Source organism: Miscanthus floridulus, chromosome 6 (assembly GCF_019320115.1).
Source record: "Miscanthus floridulus cultivar M001 chromosome 6, ASM1932011v1, whole genome shotgun sequence".
In the NCBI taxonomy this organism is placed as follows: Eukaryota; Viridiplantae; Streptophyta; class Magnoliopsida; order Poales; family Poaceae; genus Miscanthus; species Miscanthus floridulus.
This window is the reverse complement of record NC_089585.1, coordinates 137,214,772-137,237,888: the sequence shown is the minus strand read 5'-3', so window position 1 is coordinate 137,237,888 and position 23,117 is coordinate 137,214,772. Positions and strand designations below refer to the sequence as shown.

The 23,117-nt window shown below is 50.0% G+C and overlaps 1 protein-coding gene and 1 long non-coding RNA gene across 2 annotated transcripts; one reads left to right on the top strand and one right to left on the bottom strand.

The window, feature by feature from the left end:
• The first annotated feature begins 919 nt into the window (after nt 1-919).
• On the top strand, nt 920-3,569 carry LOC136459811 (probable leucine-rich repeat receptor-like protein kinase At5g49770). The gene is made up of 8 exons (XM_066459654.1): nt 920-1,050; nt 1,151-1,341; nt 1,453-1,673; nt 1,833-1,959; nt 2,062-2,133; nt 2,274-2,454; nt 2,613-2,745; nt 2,873-3,569. Exons 2-8 carry the CDS (start codon nt 1,176-1,178, stop codon nt 3,119-3,121), a joined length of 1,149 nt encoding a protein of 382 aa, XP_066315751.1. The 5' UTR covers nt 920-1,050; nt 1,151-1,175; the 3' UTR covers nt 3,122-3,569.
• Nucleotides 3,570-4,025: 456 nt separating this feature from the next.
• On the bottom strand, nt 4,026-12,039 carry LOC136459810 (uncharacterized). Its single transcript, XR_010760274.1, has 3 exons — nt 11,851-12,039; nt 4,406-4,505; nt 4,026-4,254 (listed from the first exon to the last, which is right to left on the bottom strand). It is a non-coding gene; the product is annotated as an uncharacterized lncRNA (long non-coding RNA).
• Between the last annotated feature and the right edge of the window lie 11,078 nt (nt 12,040-23,117).

The window sequence follows — 23,117 nt, the reverse complement described above, 5'->3', positions numbered from 1 at the left end:
TCCCCGCGGCGGGACCAACGCCGGCGGCGGTGGCCGCCATCCCTCAAGGAGCCGGTGAGGGGGAGGCTTGAGCGAAGAAGCAAGAGGTCAGGGGGAGTGAAGGGGATGCGGATCCGGGTAGCGCGGGCGTGGATCTGGCAACGGCGGCGGCGGATCGACGGCGACGTTGTCGGAAGAAGCGGCGGCGACGGCGGAACGTATGTGAGGCGTGGCTGCGGCATTTGAGGAGTGGGGAGGAGACTGGAGGGAGAAAGAGTGGCGTGCGGAGCTGAGGGAGAAAGAGAGTAGCGCCAGGGGTAACTGGAGAGGGCATTATGGTCCTTTTGCCACTGCATTTATTGTCTTTAGTCAGTTTTATGAGGTAGAATCAAACACTCCTTTAGAAGGTTTTAGAAGGCTGCCTAAAACTTCTAGGAGCTAAAGTTTCAGGAGTTTAAAACCAAACATGCCCTTAGCCTGATCATCACGTCCCATTTCCATGTTGCCAACAGTAGGGGAGTATAGCACTATAGCTATAGCTAGTACAAGATCGACCAACAGTACGTCTGCGAAGAAATGGGAAGAAAGAACCGTCGAAAAAGGCAGGCACCGATCCGTTTTTACAGCTCCACATGCACACTGCACTGACTGAGAAGGAAGTCCCAATGGAAAAAAAAAAATGGCGTCGCAGTTGAAGAACCATGCATCCGACCAGCCATCCAATTGCCTTGCCGTATGCCATGTGGGGTTTCGCTTCCGCGGCCACCACGTCACGTCACATCCATACCTGGACCTGGGCCAGCGGCGGCGGCGTCTCGCTCCGTCCCCTCTTCTTGTTCTTGACCGCCAACGGCGCGCCGCTCTCGCTGCCTTTAAAGAGCTGGCCGGACGGACAAACAGCTCGTGAGGGCTCGCCCGCCACCGAGGACGGAGCAAAGCTCTCGTTGGACCTGGGCCAGCGGCGTCGAGCTGCAGCGCTGAAAGCAAGAGATCGAGCCGAGAAGAGTGGTCCGGAGCTCCGTCGCTTCATTGATGAATGCCGAAGCTATAGCGGTCCGTGCTCCTTCCGAGGTTCGTCGATCACTTCGCTTCGTTGATGTATATATAGCAGATAGATAGATTCTTGCTCTCCCTGAGCTGGGTGATCGATCGTGGGCTGCAATGCACGCAGGTTCGATGCCCCGGTCGCCGCCCCGATGGCACTCCCAACCCCGGTTGTAGCCGGCATTGCGGCCGGCGCCGCCGCACTGCTGCTGGTCGCCGCCCTCGCCGTGGCGTGGTGGCTCGTGAGGCGGCGGCGGCGGCGCCGTGACCGGAGCTCCGACACCGGCTCCTCGTCGGAGGCTCCTCCTCCCACGCTAGGTACGTGCGTGACCGCTGCTCCTCGACCGCCCGCAACTCGTGCGTGCACGCACATACGTACATATCATATGCCTGCCGCTTAATCGTGTAGCTTGCTGGTGCTGGCTGCAGCGGAGTGGGGACGGTGCGGCCGGACCTCGTCGGCGCCGGAGTTCCACGGCGCCAGGCAGTTCTCGCTGGAGGAGCTGGCGCACGCCACCCACAACTTCGCCGAGGCCAACCTGGTGGGCGCTGGCGGCTTCGGCCTGGTGTACAAGGGCCTGCTGCTCGACGGTACCGTCGTCGCCATCAAGCGCCGCGCCGGCGCGCCGCGGCAGGACTTCGCCGACGAGGTATATATTATATAGCCAAACACCAATGCATCGTCCCGAATTGCAGCTACTGCCCAGATCAGCACGCCTGTTTCTGACCTCCCTGCCTGCCCAGCACCTTCTGCACTGTTACCATCTTCATCAGTCCTTCCATGATGATTTTTTTGGGTTGAAATGCAGATTAGGAGGCTGTCAGAGATCTGGCACCGCAACGTCGTGACGCTGATCGGCTATTGCCAAGAAGGGGGTCTACAGATGCTGGTGTCCGAGTACCTGCCCAACGGCAGTATCAGCGGCCACTTGTACGGTAATGAGCTGAGCTGAGCCCATTCACTAATACTTCTAGCAGTAACCTTGTGTCTGCTTCTCCGGATGCTGCATCAACATTGTGTGCTGTTCTGTTCATCAGACACCGGCAAGGAGTCCATGACAAGGCTGGAGTTCAAGCAGAGGCTGTCAATTGCCATTGGAGCAGCTAAAGGTGACAAGATTGCCAAGTCATGCCATTCTTTTACACCTGTCATGATGAACAAACAATGCACTAGAGATGCATGCCCATTGCCCAGGGTGTACAACACAAAGACAAACACGGTGCCTGAAAGCCTGAACTCTGAACTGCAGGTCTGAATCACCTGCACAGCCTAGCGCCGCCGTTGATCCACAGGGACTTCAAGACGAGCAACGTCCTCGTCGACGAGAACTTCATCACCAAGGTGTCCGACGCCGGGATCGACAGGCTGCTGCGAGGGTTCGATGGCGCCGCCGCTCCGGCGGCGAAGAGCGGTGTCTTCCAAGACCCAGAGTGAGTAGTCTGAATGTGCATTCTGCCGTGTTACCTGCATTCGGCCTTTCTTTGTGTCACAGTATATAGGACATGAAATTGCAAGCTCTACAATCCAATCCAATGCTCACAAAATGTGCTCCTCATGAATTCTTACCATGCATTTCTGGCGTTTCCAGGGTACATTCACTGGCGCAGCTTTCTGAAAGCAGCGACGTGTACAGCTTTGGGGTGTTCCTTCTGGAGCTGATCACCGGCAGGGAAGCAGCGGGGTTGGTTCCGCCGGAATCCAAGGATACTTTCGCTCAATTGGTGAGTACTGTATATAACAAATCTCTAATCTCAAAAGTCAACCATGAAAAATTCTCTCCGAATTTGGACGGGCATGTATGGACTATGAAGCTCATGATCTGGCCTGCCTGACGAATCCCTGTGTCAGATGGAGGCGCGTTTCAGCTCGAACGAGCTGGTCGACCCGAGGCTGGGAGGGAGCTTCACCTCGGAGGGCATGGCGGAGGTGGTGGGCCTAGCGTTCCACTGCCTGAGCCCGTCGGCGAGGCGGCGGCCCAGGATGCGGCTGGTGGCGGCGGAGCTGGACCGGATCCTGGAGAAGGAGATGGCCCTCACCACCGTCATGGGCGACGGCACCGCCATCGTCACGCTCGGCAGCCAGCTCTTCACGTGCTGATCGATCGGGACCCGCTGGCATCATCAACCCAAGGAGCAAGCATGGTCGCTGCCGCCCCTAAAGCCGCCGACATGGCCTTGCCGGAGACCCCAGGCCCGTAGTGCAACCGGGCAGGCGCCCGGAATCCACCTGCTCTGTCTCTGTCATCCATGCCCGTTGCCCGGCGACCTGACCGGGGCCGGGGGAGATCGCTGCTCGAATCTGCAACCAACAGAGAACGAGCGCTGCTTCCTGCGTGCGTCCTGGGGAGCTGGACGACGCGACGAAACGCAACGCGAGCAGTTCGTGGCCGGTGATTCTCTCACTCACTGCTCACCCTCCGTTTCAGGAAATTTCAAGAAACAGCAACAGACGAGAACCTGTCTCTTGATTTTTTTTTTCAGTCTTCATGTTCAGAGTTCCGTTGGCTTTCATCGAGCAGTTCAGCCAAAATATGTGTATATATGTAAAAATCCATTTGACTCCCATCTAGAATTGGAAGATGGAATATACAATTAGACGCAGAGGCCACGCATGGCGATTGAAATGCAAGCCTTCATCACGAATCTAAATTTTGAAAATCAATACCGGAAGGTTATGAAACAGAAACGAGTCAATTACTGAAATACAGTAACAGTATAAAGGAGCAGTGACCAACTCAGGCCACTTGCTTGACAATCTCATGGATACTAGTACATTGTGCGCTCGCGTCGTGCATTGGCGGGCAATTGTCACCTTATAAGCACATGCTTTTATGTTAGCAAGAAAATGTTTTACCTCTCTTTACAGGGCATATACACGTAGAACATGCCGTGGAAGTTTTTTTACATGAGAACTACAGAAACTGGCTCATGTTTTTGCATGGAACAGATAAACTTAGGGTCAAATTTTCCTCATGCAGGCACTATGTTTTTCCATGCAAGAACTGAATGAATTACAATGGCAACAATATTCACTCATCATCCACTATTTTGCTAAACTATTATACAACCGAGAGAGGTACCTGAATGGGAAAAGAAAGTATGTAATTTTGACAATGGCGAAAATATGAAAACATTAATGTTGGATTGCCGGATTGGTTCGCCGGGGATGTCCTGTCAAAATATTCTGCATCTTTAGTCTTCTTTCATCTTCGCCATAACTGCATATGCTATCTGCATTTCAACATAGCACATTTTGGTTCAGGGCTAAGGATAGGGTGATATGCGGAATCATGGAAATGGCAATTATATGTTACATGCGTAGTAACTGGAATTAATTTAGTAAGTTGAAGGTAAGAGTTGAGTAGATAGATGTGTTATATACCTTTTGAGTGTAATCATTTGCGACAACAGGGAAGAAACAATGTTTGGCAAGCTGCCGAGTCTTCTGGGACTGGGATGATGCAAGCCGCGAAGGGGAAAAGCTGTATTATTTAGTTAACGATAGCTATCAGAAGAAACTACTACAGTGTTCTATTTTGAGATAAGATCAGAATAACACTGAGAGTACAACTAGCAAGGAATGCCGGCATTTTTCTCCTCCTTTTGACCTGACTTGCCTTGCGCACGTCCCTGTGTGCACACACTTGCCCCTACGTTTTTTCTGTAGAGATTTAATTTAATGGATATTAAACATGTGACATGCATTGAACTAAATTTACAGGTGCAATACCTATGGTGTGGCAGCTAATGTCATTTCTTCCATAAGCATTGAGGCTAAAGCTGAAGTTAGAGATTCCAGGATGACATGGAGCCGCTCCGCTCTCCCCTCGTCCCCCCACCCAGCACGCCGGCAGCCACCCCGGCGCCGCCGGCCACCCACCTCCCCCAAGCCCAGCCCAAAGGTAAGGGCCCGGCCACCGCCCCCCCCCCCCCCCCCCCCCCTTCCCCCCCGGCACCCCCAGCCGCTCCAAGGCCGTGCGGCGGTCGGAGGACTCCGACTCCGACGTCGACTCGGCGTAGGTGTGGGACTCCTCCTACCTCGACGCCGTCCGCCGGGGCTCTCCGGCACACGCGGATGATTCGGCTGAGGGCACATCCGCCCAGCCGCCCATCTGCGCCGTCGATAGCCGGTGGAGGCTGTCCCAGAGGCGGAGATGACCCAGCCCCCGCCGCGGCGCAAGCGGGGAAGACGCAGGAGGAGGCCCAGGCGGCACCTGGACGGCGGCGAGGCCACCAGTCAGCCCGGCGGCCGCGTCCCTGTGCACCAGCGTCTAGGACGCCACATGGACTCCGCGGAGCGACACCTGGCGCACCACCGCTTCGGAAGGGGGGAACGGGTGCCGACGCACCTCCGCCTCGGCAGGAACGACCGCGTGCCGGCCCACCAGCGCCTCGGTCCGCGCGTTCCTCCACGGGGCCGCCGCCGGATCTCACCACCCGACGCCAACGGCTGGAGAGAGGTGCTCCCCAGGAACCCAGACGGCAGAGCACCGGTCGCCGAGCAGGGGAGACCAGCCGCACCGCGCAAACAGGCTCCCCGGCGGCGACGCATCCCCGACGCCTTGCGCGACAGGTGCCTCAACTGCTTATCCTACACCCACAAGATCGCTACCTGCCGCCGGCCGCTGCGGTGCCTCCACTGCCACGGGTACCGGCACCTGGCCCGCGACTGCAAGAGGCCCCGAACCCCCCCCCCCCCCCCCCCCCCCCCCCCCCCCCCCCCCGGCGGGTCGACCCCGGCGAACAGCCCGCCACTGCCAGCGACCCCAATCTCGGACGAGCGCGACCCTCTTCCGCCTGGCCACCCAGAAGAGCGCCAGTGGGAGAGCACCTGCATCATCCAGCGCTACACTGCCATTGATGACGCCGTAGCTTCTATGCGCCTCGCCATCACGGCGGTCACGGCGGACGCCACCCGCGACAACACCGCCGCCGATGCCTCTCGTGCTCTACGGAGCATTCATGGCGTCGAGGAGGCGTCGTTCTCCATCATCCCCTTCTACCCGGAGAACTTCCTCATCAGATGTCGGTCGCAGGAGATGCGGGACCGGATCTTGGCGGCGCCGCCGATGCCTATCGCTGGAACCGTGCTGGTGCTGCGCCCCTGGACGCGCCTGGCGCACAGCGGAGGCGACATCTATGCAGTACAGGTGTCCCTGGAGCTGGAGGGAATCCCATCCGCACGCCTGGGCGGAGGATACGGCGGCCAAGATCCTCACCCCCAGCTGCTGGATCCACGACGTCGAGCAGCACACGGCGGCCAAGACGGACCTCTCCGCGTACAAGGTCTCAGCATGGACATGCGACCCGCGCTCAATTCCCAAGGTGGTTCGGCTCTACATCGCCAAGAACGAGGTTTGGTTCGGCAACCTGCCGCCGTACCTACGGCGGGAGGACGTTCTACGCTACCGGGTGCTCATCCACCTACGGAGCGTCCACGACTTCAACCCGCCGGACCTGTCACCGTCACTCTCGCCGCCGGAGTCCGACGACGGCGACAGCGGGCACGACGGGAACCCGGACCGCCACTTCTCCGGAGGATCCGGGCTGCGGATTCAAGGATTCCGGTGCACTCGGGACGCCGTCGACAGCGCCGTAACGGCAACTGGGAAGGCACGTCCAGGAACGCTGGCGTCAGCAGCCGGGCCCGCAACATGCAGCTTCACGACAGCACCAACATCGAGGCAACCCTCAAAAGCAGCGCCACTGTTCAGGGGGAGCAGAGAAAGCAGCTGGGCCCACGATCCAAAATGGGCGAAACCAGTGCGGACCTCTGCCAGGTGGCCTTCCCCCAGACTCCCTTCAATTCAAACCGTGCTGGAGGACAGCCTGCCTCGGATCCCATGGTCGTCGAGGCAGGGCTGCTCAGAGCAGGCAAAGGACGACCGCAATCGCCGCGGATGACCGGCCCGGTGGACCAGCCTGCGGGTAACACCGCTGCAGCACAGAAGGCACCAACACGGCCACCCAGCTGGGTACGACTGTCCAAGCGGAGGGCTCCAGCGCGGCAGCCGCGAGCACGGCGGACCAGGGTCTCCAGGTGTAAAGATGGCAACGGTCCCCGATGCCTGATACCCGACGGGTATTTGATCTATTAGGGAATCATATCTTTACCCGCGGACATCTAAATGGAAAAGAATCCATACCCAACGGGTATAGCGAGTACGAGAACGTTCCCTGTTTATCCGTCCTCGTTACCCGTTGGGGAACCCGATTATTTGAGCTGTCATACGAGTATTAGGCCCAAAGAAACTTAACATAGGTATTTTGGTCCAAATCTGAACAGTCATATATATATATAGTTTGTGTGTTCTAGGAAGCCTCGTTCAATTTTAAATCACCATCTCCGCCAGCAGCACAAGCACGTCTGTCTCACGAGCGCTCGTGCCCCTCGCTTCCTCAGTTCGGTCTCTCTGCCATCTCTGCTCGTCCTCCTCGCAACCTCGCTTCTTCTCTTCGGCATCTCCGAGACTCCGACACTTATATCCGGATGAAGAAGAAACGTCTCCGATTGCAAAGCTGCGACCCCAAGTGTCCTTGTTTATCGGGTATGCAGTACCCGTCGGGTATCTGTTACCCGACCGATACCCGACGTGTATGGGGATGGGCAAGAATTTATATGGGGACAGGATAAATTCTCCGTAGCGGGGAAGAGAATATTCCGACCATACCCGACAGGTATATCCCCGTTGCCATCCTTATCCAGGTGGAGGTCCCCGTCCCCCTGATGCCAGCGATGTGCACGGGCTCCACCTCCTCAGCTGCGAATGGTGAGCCGGCCCAAATTGCGGCCCAGACGATCGCCAGGGACGCCCCGGATGCCAGCGACGAGCCGACCCAAATTGCAGTCCAGGAGGCTGCGGGGGGTGAGATCCAAGACGGCGACACAACAGAATCTCCAGGGGGCCAAGCACAGGCCACCCCGGTACTGGCGGGGACGTCGAAGGACTCCAACCCGCGGGATCAGGGGACCGCCGTCGTGACTGCCACGCCCGGCTCCGACGGCGCGGTGGACGCAACGCCCACTCCAGGCGAGGCTGCCAGGCGCGTTGCCAAGTTCACCAACGACGTCCAGCGGGAAAGACCGAAGCCCCTCATTGCCTCGCCTCCTAAGCAGAAGGCCCCACCCAAGAAGCCGGCGCATTGCCGCTCAACAGATGGGGCATATTCCAGCCTCCAAGCGAGGGGAGGTACTGCTAATGAAGATGATGGGAGTGGCACCGCCGCAAGCACCACCGTCTTCAGCAGCGAAGAAATCGTTTGACTCACTATTCGTCTCCAAGCTCTCGAGAGGGATGTCGCTGCCTTCGACGACATGTTCCCGGCCGTCAAGATACGGGCCAGTCGAGCAGCCAGGCAGCCCACGGCCGTGGCGGCCTGAACGCCAGCCTGTGCGCACCCCGTCGTCTAGTTCTAATGGATTACACGACCATACTGTCATGGAACCAGGCGCGGCCTCAACGCGGGGGCGCGGCGAGACACCGCTTCGAACCCTGGTGGGGGGCATCCGACCTTCCATAGTGTGCTTGCAGGAAACTAAATTAGCTGTAATCTCGCAATTCCTTGTATCCTCGATGCTTGGTATAAACTTCAGTGACTTTGCTTACTTGCCGGCGTCTGACACTCGTGGCGGGATCCTAATCGCGGGTCGCCAGCCAGAGGTTTCTCTCTCGGATGTCCTGATCGGTTGCTACTCGGTCACGGTGGCCGTGAATTGCGAATCAGCAGAACGCTGGTGGTTAACAGCGGTTTATGGGCCTCAAGAGGATGGGGACAAGATAATACTCTTCTTGGAGGAAAAGATTTCCGAACCCACACCTCAGGGGGCTGGGCTCCGACGCCTCCGACCACTGCGCACTGCTGCTACAGACCAACCTGGGCCAAATGTCTAAAGCTCGTTTTCACTTCGAGCCATTTTGGCCCAAGTTTGACGACTTCGATGAGGTATTGGCAACGGCTTGGCGGCTGCAAGCTTCAACCGGGGATCCTTTGGTCTCCCTCGACGAGTTGCTGCGGAACCTAGTACGGGAACTTCAGCGTTGGTCTACAAGCAAAATCGGTGACATCAAATCGCAGCTGCTGATGGCGCGCGAACTCATTTCACGACTCGACACTGCCCAAGAGCTACGGGAGCTATCTGAAGATGAGGTTGGGCTCAGAAGGCGCATGAAGATGCGATGCCTCGACCTAGCATCACTAGAGCGCACGATGGCCAGGGAACGGTCACGCGTACGGCAGCTCGAAGAAGGAATTACATCCCAGCGCTGAATGTCGCTGGACTTCAGAGCACTGGGGATTCAGGTCATCCACCTATCAGATCAACAGGTGCCACTCTCTGCGGACGAGGCTTGGGCAGCGATCAAGGCAATGCCGAGTGATCGGGCGCCAGGGCCTGACGGTTTCACCGGCGCGTTCTACAAGGCGGCTTGGCATATCATACAGCCTAAGATCATGGCGGCTGTTCAGGCCTTCACTGACGGCAACTGTAGGAATATGGGCAAGCTCCACAGCGCGCTGGTCACCCTGCTGCCGAAGAAAATAGACGCTTCTTGCCCAGGGGACTTCCGCCCCATCACCATGATCCACAGCTTCGCAAAGCTTCTCTCCAAGATGCTAGCCCTGCGCCTGGCGCCGAGAATGGACGAAATCGTGGACAAGAACCAGAACGCCTTCATCCGAACTCGTTCTATCCACGACAACTACAAATACGTACAGCGGGCGGCTGTGTTGATCAGGAAGAAGAAGGTCCCTATGTTGCTCCTAAAACTCGATATCTCAAAGGCCTTCAACACCCTGTCCTGGCCTTTTCCTCTTGGAGATCTTGCAAGCACACGGGTTCGGGCAGGAATGGCGACGGTGGATTGAAACGCTACTAAGTACGGCCACATCGAAGATCATTCTCAATGGACAGGCATCGGCCAACCATACGGCACCTCCGGGGCAGTCAGACAAGGTGACTCCCTCTCCCCGATGTTATTCATCATCGCCATGGACGTTCTGCACCGGCTCTTCCTCAAGGACACCAGGGACGGTGTCTTGCGACGAATAGAGCCGTCCGAGATAAAATTCAAGTGCAGCCTGTACGCCGACGATGTAATTCTCTTCATCCGGCCGACAGTTCAAGAGGCCACAGCGGTAAAAGAGATTCTGAATGTGTTCAGCGCGGCGTCCGGTCTGAGAACCAACCTCTTAAAGTGATCCATCACGCCCATCTTCGGAGCTGAGGACAGTCTGGAGGAGATCGTGTCCATCCTCGGCTGTCAGGTACAAGCATTCCCAATCAAGTACCTCGGCTTTGCCGCTCAGTACCAGGGCAATACCCAAAGCACACTACGAGTCGGTGGTCGAGGCTGTGGCTCGAAAGATGTCGCCATGCCACGGGGCTCTAATGGCGAGGAGTGGACGTCTGGTCTGGATCAAGTCCGTGCTCCGCGCCGTACCAATCTATGCAATGATCGCTGAAAATCTGCCGCCTTGGGCACGGAAGGAGATCGACAGCCTCTGTAGGAAATTCTTTTGGGCAGGCACAGACACATCCATTCGAGGGAAGTGCATGGTCACCTGGCCAAACGTCTGCAAGCCAACCGAGCTTGGGGGACTGGGAATCAGTGGCTTAAAGCTAACCGGCTTCGCCCTACAGACCAAATGGTTATGGTTGCAGAAAGTTGATCGCGACCGAGCCTGGAGCCAGCTGCCAATCCAAACTACGCCGGAAGTTCAGGCCTTCTTCAGGGCTTCAACCTACACAGTTGCCGGGGACGGACGCCAGGCCCTCTTCTGGGAAGACCGATGGATCAACGGCGAGTCGGTCGTCGACATTGCACCATGCTTATATCAATTGGTGCCCAGGAGGACTCGCAGCAGGCAGTCGGTCAGAGATGGCCTCATCGACAGAGCCTGGACGCGAAGCATCACCGGGGGAATGTCAGCCGACGCTATCAATGAATACCTCTTCCTCTGGAACACACTGCGCGACTACCAGCTGACTGATGCCCAAGATCGGACCATCTGGAGATGGACACCGGACGGTTCGTACTCGGCGAAGTCAGCATATACCATGCTTCACTCCGGATCAATTCGGTTCCTCGGCCACAACCTCATATGGAAAACCTGGGCTCCCCTAAAGATCAAGATTTTCCTATGGCTGGCGTTCAGGAGACGGCACTGGACAGGCGACAGAAGGCTCAGGCACGGCTTGGATGCACGCGAGGAATGCTACCTCTGCGAACAAGGGCGTGAAACGATCGACCACATTCTGGCACAATGCCCGGTCACTCGGGAGATCTGGCACCACGCTTTGACAGCCCTTGGCAGGCAATGTCCGCAGGCGGCGACGACAACCATTTGCTGGTGGCGGCGGCTGCGTCCTCTGTTCCATGGTGATCAGCGCGCCGGACTCGACTCCCTGTCCGCGCTCATCTTGTGGGAAGTTTGGAAAGAACGAAACGCCAGATGCTTCAGGGACTCCGCGGCGACCACGAACGAGCTCCAACAGATCATAAAGGCTCAAGCAGATCGGTGGATCGAAGCTGGAGCGGCCGTCCTTCGAGCGCTAGCACGGAACTAAGCCCTGTTAGTAGTTCGTTCACCTGAGATCGTTATTGTCCAAAATGTAATCCCTGGGTTCTTTCGCAGCTGCCGGGTGGCGGCAATCTTGTAAATATACTCTATTTCTCCTTAATGCAAAGATACGCACACTCGTGCGTATTCGAGAAAAAAAAAGCTGAAGTCAGAGATGTCACGTAGATTTTTTTTGGCTGAACAAGGTAGGTTCAACACGTAATAAATAATGATGAAAAATCTTTCATTCTTAGTTGTTTTATTTACCTATACTTGGCTCTCTAATGAAAGATGGCACCACCAGTAGAGTCAAAACTTTGAGCGTCACAATATCAAACCTGTATCTGCACGATAAAAGAGAGCACAAAAGAGTTAGAATCAGAACAAAGACCGATACTGAAGGAGCACACAAGCAAGTCATTTTGTTTTGCATCACACAAGAGGAATAGAGAATGGTTCCAGGGTGCCTAAACAAACAAAGCGATGCGCTTCCCTCAACAAAGAACTGATATGTGTTGCTATGTCATCTGAACATGACAAGGCATATTCTGTAACAAATGCAACAACATTTCATAACCTGACAACCCTAGTTGTTGTACAAAGCATTGCACAGACAATCGTTGTGTAGAGGATTAATAATCCATATACAGTAGTCTACTACAAGAAATCCATATAAGACTGTCTCCAATAAGAAGACCCAAACCCAAAATGAGTAGCAAAAGATCCAAAATCAGCCTTCAACGGAGTACCTATATGGGAGACCTATTTTGGGTTACCTGAGAGGCACAACCCAAATATGAGTATCATCTCTCCTGAAAACTCATTTGCAGAAAGGATTCTCTTTTGGGTCTTGTTGTTGGAGAAGATGCCGAATAGGTATTGAATCTTTTGCCTATAGCGCTACCTAAAGGACGAATGCGTCTTGTATTTTTGGTGTTGTTGTTGGAGATAGCCTAAGGTTTTCAAATCTGAGTGTTCATAAGTAGAAGAACAATTTGTCTGTGCACATGCTTAAAAGGAATTTGGCTATGCATGACTATAACCACCCATACAAGGTAGTTCAATCTCTATTCTAAATGATATTGTATTATAAAACCATTCTATGTGTCAGATACATAAGGCTAAGTGCATCGAACCTGCAATGGTCTGTAATAGTCACATATATAAGGCATCAGGAACATCGGAGCCCTTTGATCAATAAAATTTAGAAATAGTAAAGTATGGAAAAAAGAGCAAAGTGAAAATGAATACCGAAAAGTAAAAAAAAATCTATTGACTGCAAGTGTAAATAGGCATCTAAAAAAGGTAGGCCAAACTCACTGAGCATTGCCCCAGGCATCTAAAAAAGAAAGAGATGTCATATGTGAAAAGGTAGATCATGATCATTACATGAAACACAAAACATAATTTATGGTGCAATCATCATAGTAGTAGCCCATTCCCTTATTTTTAAATGTAACAACAATAGGAAAATCGTACTCATCACTGCACATGACTGAAATGCAAACAATGACAACAAAAACATCAGCACTGCAGTGCACATGGTGTCAAACAAATATCACTGTCATGCTGATGTGCTCAGATCTCTGTCATAATAGCTGCATGCTCTCAGATCAGCGAAACCGAGCAGATCAGGACCTACAGAACAAGAATTCGCAGTAACCATGTAGATCGATAGGAGAAAAGGAGGAGAATACCAGATGTACGGCGAAATCGAGCCTGCATCCATGCATATGCCACAACAGGAGAGAGGGAGAGGGAGGGAGAGAGAGGAAGAGAGGGGGAGTAAACCAGCGAGCGCCATGCATATGCCACATCAGGAGAGAGGCCGAGAGGGAGAGGCAGAGGCAGAGGGAGAGGGTGAGTAAACCGGCGAGCGGCGGATCGAGGGAGAGCAGAGCCGCGACGAGGGGTGGGGGTAAGGGAGGGGGCCACTGGGCTCCGCCTGCGCCGTCGCTGCCTCGACCACCGCCTCGAGAAGGGGGGGGAGCGGGGGGAGGGGACAGAAAAACGGATGGGAATGGGAGGCAGGTGAAGGAGATATTTACTTTCCAACCAACCGGGCGACGACACGTGGAAGGCTACAGTGAAACGATGGTGGGGGTAAAATTAGAACGCAGATCATTAGATGGACAGTGAAAATTAATTTTGCTACGGTGGACCGTCTGGCAGACGGCCGAGGCTAGCCGGATATAAGAAGAAAGGAAAAAGTCTACTTAACCCCCACTTTTCATACTTGGTCTACTTCACCCCCCAACTATGAAACCTTCTGTTTTACCCCATGAACTTTCTAAAACCCGTCTATTTTACCCCAACTATGAAACCTTCTATTTTACCCCCTGAACTTTCTAAAACCCGTCTATTTTACCCCTGGGCGGTTTTCAGCGGCGGTTTTGCTACAGTAACAGCGGGTCTGCTACAGCAACGGTGGGTTGCTACAGTGCCGATGGTTTTGAATTTTCTTTTTTTCCTTTCGGTGAATTTTTGAAAAATCATAGTAATTTATAGAAAAATCATAAAATGAAAATCTAATTTTATTGGACTCCACATGAGTAGATCTACACAGTAAATATATAATACGGTATGCTTTAGTACAAATTTTTTTGTAGCTTTAGATTAATTAGAAAATCCAATTTTGTCTGTAATTAATTAGAATTTATCTATAACTAAGTTATACATAGTCCAATGAGTACGAAATTTTTACTATAGTTCAAGCATACAATAATTAGCGTACCATAAAAATTTCACCACAATTGGACCATAGAAGCTGTAGCTATGAATTATTCTAATTAATTACAGACAAAATTAGACCATGTAAAATAGACGGTTTTGAAAAATTCAAGGGGTAAAACAGACGGTTTCATAGTTGGGGATGAAGTAGACCATGTATGATAGGTGGAGGGTTAAGTAGACTTTTTCCTAAGAAGAAAACTAGTACGTACAGGGCGCGCGCCCTCGCATCGCACGCGTGCGTGAAGAGAGCATGCCTGTTAGTGCTACGAAATATATGACTACATAACTACAAATATTTGTTTGGTTTGCTGACTGTAAATATACATGGCACATGTGTTTTTTTGGAACTGCAGCAGATAAAGGAGAGTATATTAATGCATTTTACACGGCGCACTGGAACTATGTTTTACATATTGAGTGGTACGTAGTTGCTGACACTATAGGAACATAGGGCCGTAAGTAAATTTGAAGTAGCTATAATATACAAACACCCAGTCGAACGAACGTTGTAAATAGGTTGAGGTGTTTTTTCCCAGGAGCCTTTGCAACGTGCAGAGGGATGAGATGGCAAGGCGATGACACGTGTATTTGGCGTGCAAAATATAACCTTGCGTGTGTCGTAAAATGATTAAGCGGCCATCTTGTTGTGTGGCATCACTCCCTGCAGCAAGGAATATAATGAATTAAGAAATAACAGGGAAAGAATTGGTTAACTATATCCATCCTTTTTTTTTTGCCAGAAAGCACAGCTTGAGCACATGAAGAAGGTTAACATATGGATATCCAATTAACAATCGAACTGTTTGCCAAGTTTTGGGATTAGAAATTAGTAATGACACAGTGGTATTTGCCATGTCAGCTTAGGTAACTATTGGCTTCATGACAAAACGGGAACGTGTAAAGCACAAGAAGTCGAAGTTTGTTTAGCTAATTTTTTCTGAACAAAGGCAGGATTGGATATCATTTGAAATTACAGGGGCCGCCGACTGTGTCTGTCTCTCACGTTCACTTTTGAGTAGTAGTTATGTAGATTTAGTGCATATTGTGTCTCTGTGTCATACAGCTGTCATGTGTGTAATAAGTTCTTAAACACATGGCAAATAGATCCGTATAGATTGAGAAATTGTGGGGTAGCTATTTTGTGGAGTGAAAAAATGAGGGAGCAAGAGAGATTGTTTCATTTTATGCAGGTTTTGTTCACTGTGTAATAACAGGCTCTGTTCAGGAGCACACATGCAGCCAATTTCATTGAATCAGACTTGAAGGTACAAAAGCCATCATGATCATAGATACGAAGAAGCAGGCAGCCATACCTTAGAAAGGAGATCCGTCAGTGCATATACTCTTTCTCCAACTGCTCACTTGCCGCTGTGTATCACCAGTGAATATTGAATCCCTCAGGACAGGCCTCACTACAGATCAGGAAAGGCGTATTACACCTAAAATTATTGAAATGGGCTATGTAGATAAGTCTGGAACCATTGAAAAGAGATCGCAGTTCCTAGATCATAAAAGTTGAATTTTCATTCGACAGAAAAGATACACATCAACAATTTCTCAATGAGGTTTGACCCTTTAAACTGGCAACATTTATGGAAGACGAGATGATAGACGCCGTAAGCTGTAAAATTAGGGGGTTAGCTGTATGAATGGGAACTCATTTATAGAAATCAGAGCACCAAAAGAAACCTTTGAAAATATATTAGCAAGTATGTATCAATATGAAAATTGTCAAGTTCCCATCCATCATCAGCATTTTTTTAGACACGTAGGATGAATCAAAGAAAAGAGGCAACAATCAATGATGATGAAGATAAACAGGGTCAAATCAATAACTGAGCTCTGTAGCTGGACTTATCCCATTAAGATCTGAGTTACTGAAATTAGAAATAGAAAATGTGTTATTTGTCATAACTTGTGTGGTCTACAATTTAAGACAGGGTTGTAGTAGACGATGCCTCCATTTTAAGTAGTTAACTAGAAAGTACGCGCGGCGTTGCTGCGCGACAGCATGTTGTGGCCAGCCAGTGATGAAAACGGTACGGATATTTTCCGGTCGTATTTGAGACCAAATCTATTTAGAGGGGTTTTAATTCGTCCGTATTTGAGTCCGGATATGCAACATCCGATACCGGATTTGTATCCGAATATTTAAATCGCATATTTATGATCTCGACATCCAATCATGTCGTATTCGGCATTTTTTTATATTCAATCGCATAATAAATTTGTATGTAGTTTTTTTGAAGTTATTTTCGTAATAAATTTATATGGATATATAAATATTGTTGCATGTACGGAAACCAAGGAGAGCACAGCCAATGACGTGCGGGGTCCACAGGGTGAGATGGCCTGCTGCTATTGGGCCGAGTGACTTGGTTGGGCGCTCGGTACTGGCTTCCGTTCAGTCAGACTCCCCCGGACAGAGACAGAGAGAGAGGGAGAGGGAGAGAGGGAACAGAGGGAATTAGGGAAGGGAGAAGAGCAGGGCGCAGCGCCGGCGGCCAGGGGTGCCGGTTCTGCGGCAGCGCTAGGCGCGGCTTAGGAGGCGGCAAACGGCATCGTCGTCATCCCCTCCGTTTTGCCGACAGAGAGAGAGAGATGGAGGGAGACGGAGCTCCGGGCGCCGGTCCTCTATCTCTCTCGCTCCCGAGATGGCGGCGCTGCGCCCGGCCCGATCGAGGTTGTTGGTAAATGAAATTGACCAACGGTATGAGCTGAGCTAATTAAAGAACATAAAGCTATTATCTAGCTACAATATCCAACTGATGAAATAGCAGGCTATATTGTATCGTTGGATAAAAAATAACACAGAGACCATCTATTTCAGTACATACCAAAAGTAACACTGAGACAATCTGTTCAAGTACATACGTAGTCTTGCAGCCATAGGGTTCTGTCCAACGACAGCCCATAGGATTCTGTTTCTGTCCAATGACATATTCTGTCAGTTGTGAATACTAATCCAAAGTAACATCCTGTACTAAAGCAGATCTTTGATACTAATAAGAAAGGAAGACACGATTAGTAGCCAAGCAATTTATAAAGTATTCAGTGGACTAAAACTGAAGCAGTTCTTTCCAACAGTATACAAGATGCGATTGGTACGCATATGAAGGCACGACCTTGGCTGACCTTGCTTGCTTGGTACGGTGGTCTTCGCTAATAACAAGTGAACCTTTGAGCATTGAAGGGCTATCAGAGAGAGCACTGTATGATGAGCAATGGATGACAGTCAATGGTAGCGAAGGGCTCATAGCATGTGATAAAATGTAGGAGGAAAAAACAAACATGTGAAACATAAATAATAATTAATACAAAGGGGAAAGCATTGGTTTTCCATAGTCAACATGTATTACGGAAGGAAATAAGTAGATAATATTGTGGTGGTGAAGGCTACATTTTTCTTTGTAGCACTCCTCTATGTCCTGGTTGTAGAGCCACCAGGTGGGTTTATACTGGGTCAAGATCTGCAGCAGTCTGCGATTAAGGTTGTAGATAAATATTACCACTATATTTCAGAACCTGAATAAGAATGACAAGTAGCAATGGGCATTCATGCTTTTCCTTTCCCCTCTCTCTGGACAGTAGCTGCTTACAGGTGTTTCCTGTATCTCATGTTATTCTATTTTGATGTGACATGTAAATTCAAGCAAATGCTAAGGGTAATACAGTAGGAGCACTCGACAGAAATCAGCATCATAGAGACACTTGGATTAGCTAAGGAATCAGTCCTAAGGTACAAAAGAGAGGTATGTTTATCTAAAAACAGAAGTTGTTAAAGACCAAACCTTTTAAATTTTGGCAAATAGAAACATCATGTATCAGACGCATTTCATCGAACATATACTGCCGTTCGTGCCATGGGGGCTTCAACTGCATTTGGCAACAGACAAAATGACTATGCAGACTACTGAAAGTTACCTCCCAAGCAAGAATCGCAGGCAGGCAAAGGGACGTCGTGCTTGGAGCTGGAGTGACACTGCTTGGCTTTGAGGTTGATGCCGACCATCCCCTACGGGCTCAAGCGCTGGAGGACTGCCTCATCATGTCGCGGATCTGGATCCACAGAACCGTCACCAGCGAGTGCATAGCCGAGGAGCATGAGCTCACTCTGTAGATGCAGAGCAGGTGCAGCTCTAGATTTCGACCTCCAACGACGCATTGCCATCGCCGCGCCCATCGATTCAGGCCCCGTCCTCGCTGCCCCCCACAAGATCTATGCCTGCGTGGGAGGGGGCCCCTTTGCACCATGAGTAGAAGCACCGGATGGGGTGGAGAGGGGCAACAGGAAGGGTACCTGGAGCTTGGCCGCCTGAGACAACAACTGAAGTTTGCGCGGCCGTCGCGGTCGGGGCCGGGCGGTGCGGCGCCATGTCGTGAGAGTGGGAGAGAGAGAGAGAGAGAGAGAGAGAGAGAGAGAGAGAGAGAGAGAGAGAGAGAGAGGAAGGTGGCGGCCACGCACCTCGCCGCCGCCTCGTGCCCACTGCCGCCTAGGGAGGAAGGGAGGACGCCACCTGACCTTGGGCGGACAGGACGCCGAGCGGAGAAAAGTGCGGCGCGAGGGAGGGGCGGAGCAGACGCGGGAGGCAGGGGGAGGCGCGAGGGAGAAAGGAAGGGAGAAGCGGAGGGCGGCGGGTCTGCCCCGCGGCCCGCACTCGCCTGCGGGACTGCGGGTTGATTTCAAAATAATATGAGGTGCTTTCTGAAAAATATTCTGAGAGGGCCTCTGGAGCGCGGATTGATTTCCAAAAACTATAAGGGGTTTTTCGTAAAAAGACCACGGTTCGCCCGATCTGGACCGTCCGCGCGCCCGATCGAACGGCCGCGAAAAGGCACGCTGGCCGGCCAGCTTTTGGACCCAGGATTCATATAGAAAGATGGACATATTGTACATGGACGAATTTAGACATAGATATATAGAAGTGCCTACTTGAAACTATGAACCATGGACAAGGTGAGTAATTTATCGCAAGCTAACTAATCTGTAACACTTACAATGGCATGCTAACTAAGGAAGCAAAAAGTAATTACTGCTGTGTAAAGGGAGCAAACTAATATAAGGAAAACTAAAAAAACCAAATAAATCCCTGAAGGGAGACTGTACGCAGGTTCAAGTTTATGTATCCCATGGTCTTTGGTGACGTGCAAATTCTTCCCTGCTTACTACATGTTTCTTGTGCACATCAAGACCAACCTTACCATTGCACTGAAAAACTAAACTATGTGAGCACACAATTATCAGAAACTTTCGGTTTTGGTAAGAATGGCCCTCACAATTGATTTGTATCTAGGGGGGGGGGGTGAGAATAGAATTCATGGAGGAATAGTCTCCACCATTGCAATATTTAAATATTATTTTGTTCCTAAATAACACATCCATTGGAGATGCAAGGAACCCTTTTGGGACCTCACAATCTGTTATTTGTAGCAAGTTAGCAACATTGTATAGGTATCACTTTTCTTTCTACATTTGTTGCAAATTCCAATCCTAACTTCGGAGTGTTTAAACTATTACCTATACTTTCAGTTAGTTACATATGACAAAAATTTACTAAAAAATCCAAAATCTTAGGCGTAATTAAAAATTATGTATATAAAAAAAATAAAAAGGCAACTTCAATACCTATTGTGACCTGGAATAATATGTGCAAAGGAGCAGAAAAATATGGACTATGTTTCAGAGATCAAAAAGTTTATAACAAGCACTTGATCAACAGATCCTGATGGAGAACCATCTTGGATTAATCATCCGTCAGGTAGGTGAGATTCAGCGAAAACTAAGATTCCGTTATTGCACACAGTACCTATTTGTTTTGAGGAGCATGGTGCAATGAAAGTCGAACACTCTGAGCATCAATTTGACTCCCTTGCAGTATTCAGATGGCTTTGTCGGCACATGATCAGAAAGTATGGTAAGGCAACCAGTAAACAAAGAATTAGCTTACACATATGAAGTCCGAAATAGTTAATCAAAGAGTTTTAAGCATTTATGAACCTGGTCATAAATTGGACAAAATGCATGTACAACGAGGGAGACGAATGTTATCAACCAATCAAAGGGAAAAGACATAAGGGTACCTTGGCAGTTGATTGTTGGCGCAATGTGGACTAATAAAACTGCATCACACATTACACTATTTTTTATGTTCTACACACCACAAAAAAAACCACATACGTGATGTTGTACATACTGAACTGATAACTGAACAATCTTCTAGTACATACGCAGCACAAAAAATGGCTTTAGTGAGACTACCGCTATGAATGGCTCAGTGCAAGAAGAAACTACAGACAAAGTAAAATCAAAGGACGTACCAAGTGCAGAGAGCTCCCACTCCATGCGGGGTCTGGGAAAGGGTGTCAGTGGTAAGTCTTACCCTCGTCTGTGCAATGCGAGGAGACCGCGACTCGAACCTGGGACCTTCCAGTCACAGGTGGTAAGACTCTACCGCTTGCACCAGGCCCGCACCAGGCAAAGTAAAACCAAGCCAATAATAAAACATAATATTGATGTATGGAACAAATTTTGTTCTATGGTTAGCATCTAGACATCCTTGATATAGAACGTCAGGGTAATGATTAAGCTAATATTTTTGGAGGACGCTCAAGCCTTTATTTCAAAGTTGTAGGATATGTAGCCAGTTTGACACTTGAGTGACAGGATCAATTTTGAAGTTACAACAGCACGAACAATGGAGTCCACAACAGGTAGATTCTAATTTTAGTACTGATGAACTCGTGATATACGTATCAAATGTGGTAATGATTAACAACACAACATGACCTTCGTTAGTAATAGCAGTGCATGATGTAATCTGCTGAGCTCCATTTTTTTTTGTCTGACTGTCCTTACAAACTGAGTTCCACTAATACAAGATCCTGTTTTTCCTCAACGTAGTTCTGTCTTGAATATTGGGGGAAAGAAGTCGAATCTAATCAGCAATACTCATTCAGTCATCACATGACATTTTGCATGAGTGTGTGTATATATATATATATATACACACACACATATATGTATATATATATATATATATATATATATATATATATATATATATATATATATATATATATATATATATATATTCAGTAGCCAGCTACAAAATAAGTTATTCTATAGCCACCTCTATTTACGATAATTTTATATACTAATTTACGATAATGTCAATACATATTTACGATAGTTGGGTTACTATAACATATTGAGATATTTACCATAACGTTACAGTAAACCACTTAGTAAGGAGTTATTATAATCTCGTAAATTAACACAGTAATTATCGTAATTCAAAGTGGCTACGGAATAAGTTATTTTGTAGATATATATATATATATATATATATATATATATATATATATATATATATATATATATATATATATATATAGTGCAGGATCGTAAAGTCGGTAAAATCACTTAATCGTTTTATTTTATGCGTGATATGGGTAAGCTACCGTAAAGATTTCACAGCAATTTTAATAAAGAAACTAACTCTATTAATTATTTATAGAAAACTCTAGAGAAATCTAGATCTATATTAATAGCAAAAAAAAATACACTAAAACATGTGATGTTATGTGTTTACAGTGCAGTGCTAGTTGTGTAGAGTTCAACAAACTTAGTTTGGCATTTTTTATTTTTATTTGTTTTATTATGTTCTTTACAAAATTTCAACCATTTTAGATAAATAATAAATTTGCAGGAAAATAAAAAAACGTCGTCAGGCCGAATTCAACCCAGTAAGGCTCAGGTTTGGCGATATACAGACCCGAGCGAGAGGCAGGCCGGCCCATTTAAAAGGTCTGGATTGAGGGTTGATTTCGGTAAAGTTCGAGAGCTTTTTTGAAAAAAAAAACTAAGAGAAGGCCTGAATCGTGGGTTGATTCGACTAAAGTTTGAGATCTTTTTTCGCAAAAAGACCAGAGCTCGCACGATCTGGTCCGTCCGCGCGGGCGATCCGATGGTCGGAAAAAGCAGGCGACGTGGCCACGCTGCCTGGCCCGGATAACAGGATTCCTAGTGTGTGTGTGTATATATATATAACTATTAAGCTGTAGCTGAATATCTAATTCTATAGTCGGACCCAACCCATCGACCAGACCGCCACCATCGAGCGGACGTGCATAGACCCACCAAAACTTTTGTTAATTATTAATTCAATTCCGTGCCGCTTGGCTTTCATGGCTCGTAAATGTAGCCATTTAATTAGATTGGATACCCCTTAATCACGGCGCTTCCTAATTGCTCCATTGGACGAACGATCATTGGACGGAGAAGAGCTCTGCATCAGCTGCACCTGCGCGCAGACCGCAGAGGCAGCGCACATAGTCGCCAGTCACGTCGAGGAGGCTGCATTACTCCTTCTCGGGCTCTCGGCGCCGCCTGGAACATCGACGATGGTCTCGTCGAGGCTGCAGTACTCCATCCCATACGGGCAGAAGCAGGCAACCGAGGTAAGTAGCAGCAAACGTCGACGATGGTCAGGCGCGCGCCCTCCAGCCTATTCCTCCACGTCATTCAGCTTGCATGTTTGGGCAGGTCCATACACCGCACGGAGGAGGTGGCCGCCGGCCTCGACGTTCGCATCCACCGCCTCTCCGCCGTCGAGACCCCGACGGACCACGCGGGCTCCGTCGAGTTCATCTCCTAGGTCGTGCAGCTGTGTACGCGGCCCACGTCAGGGCGGCCGTCTCGAGCCTGGTGTGCCCGGTGGCCGCGCTCATTCTCGACCTGTTCTGCACCCCGCTGGTCGATGTGGCCCGCGAGCTCACAGTGCCGGCAGGCGCTCTCCTTC

Excerpts from the sequence above, each read along its gene's own strand:
- LOC136459811 (XM_066459654.1), top strand. The coding sequence starts at position 1,176 with ATGGCACTCCCAACCCCGGTTGTAGCCGGCATTGCGGCCGGCGCCGCC. Across the intron at positions 2,455-2,612 it reads GGTGTCTTCCAAGACCCAGA|GGTACATTCACTGGCGCAGC; the intron begins GTGAGTAGTCTG and ends TGGCGTTTCCAG. Across the intron at positions 2,746-2,872 it reads AGGATACTTTCGCTCAATTG|ATGGAGGCGCGTTTCAGCTC; the intron begins GTGAGTACTGTA and ends TCCCTGTGTCAG.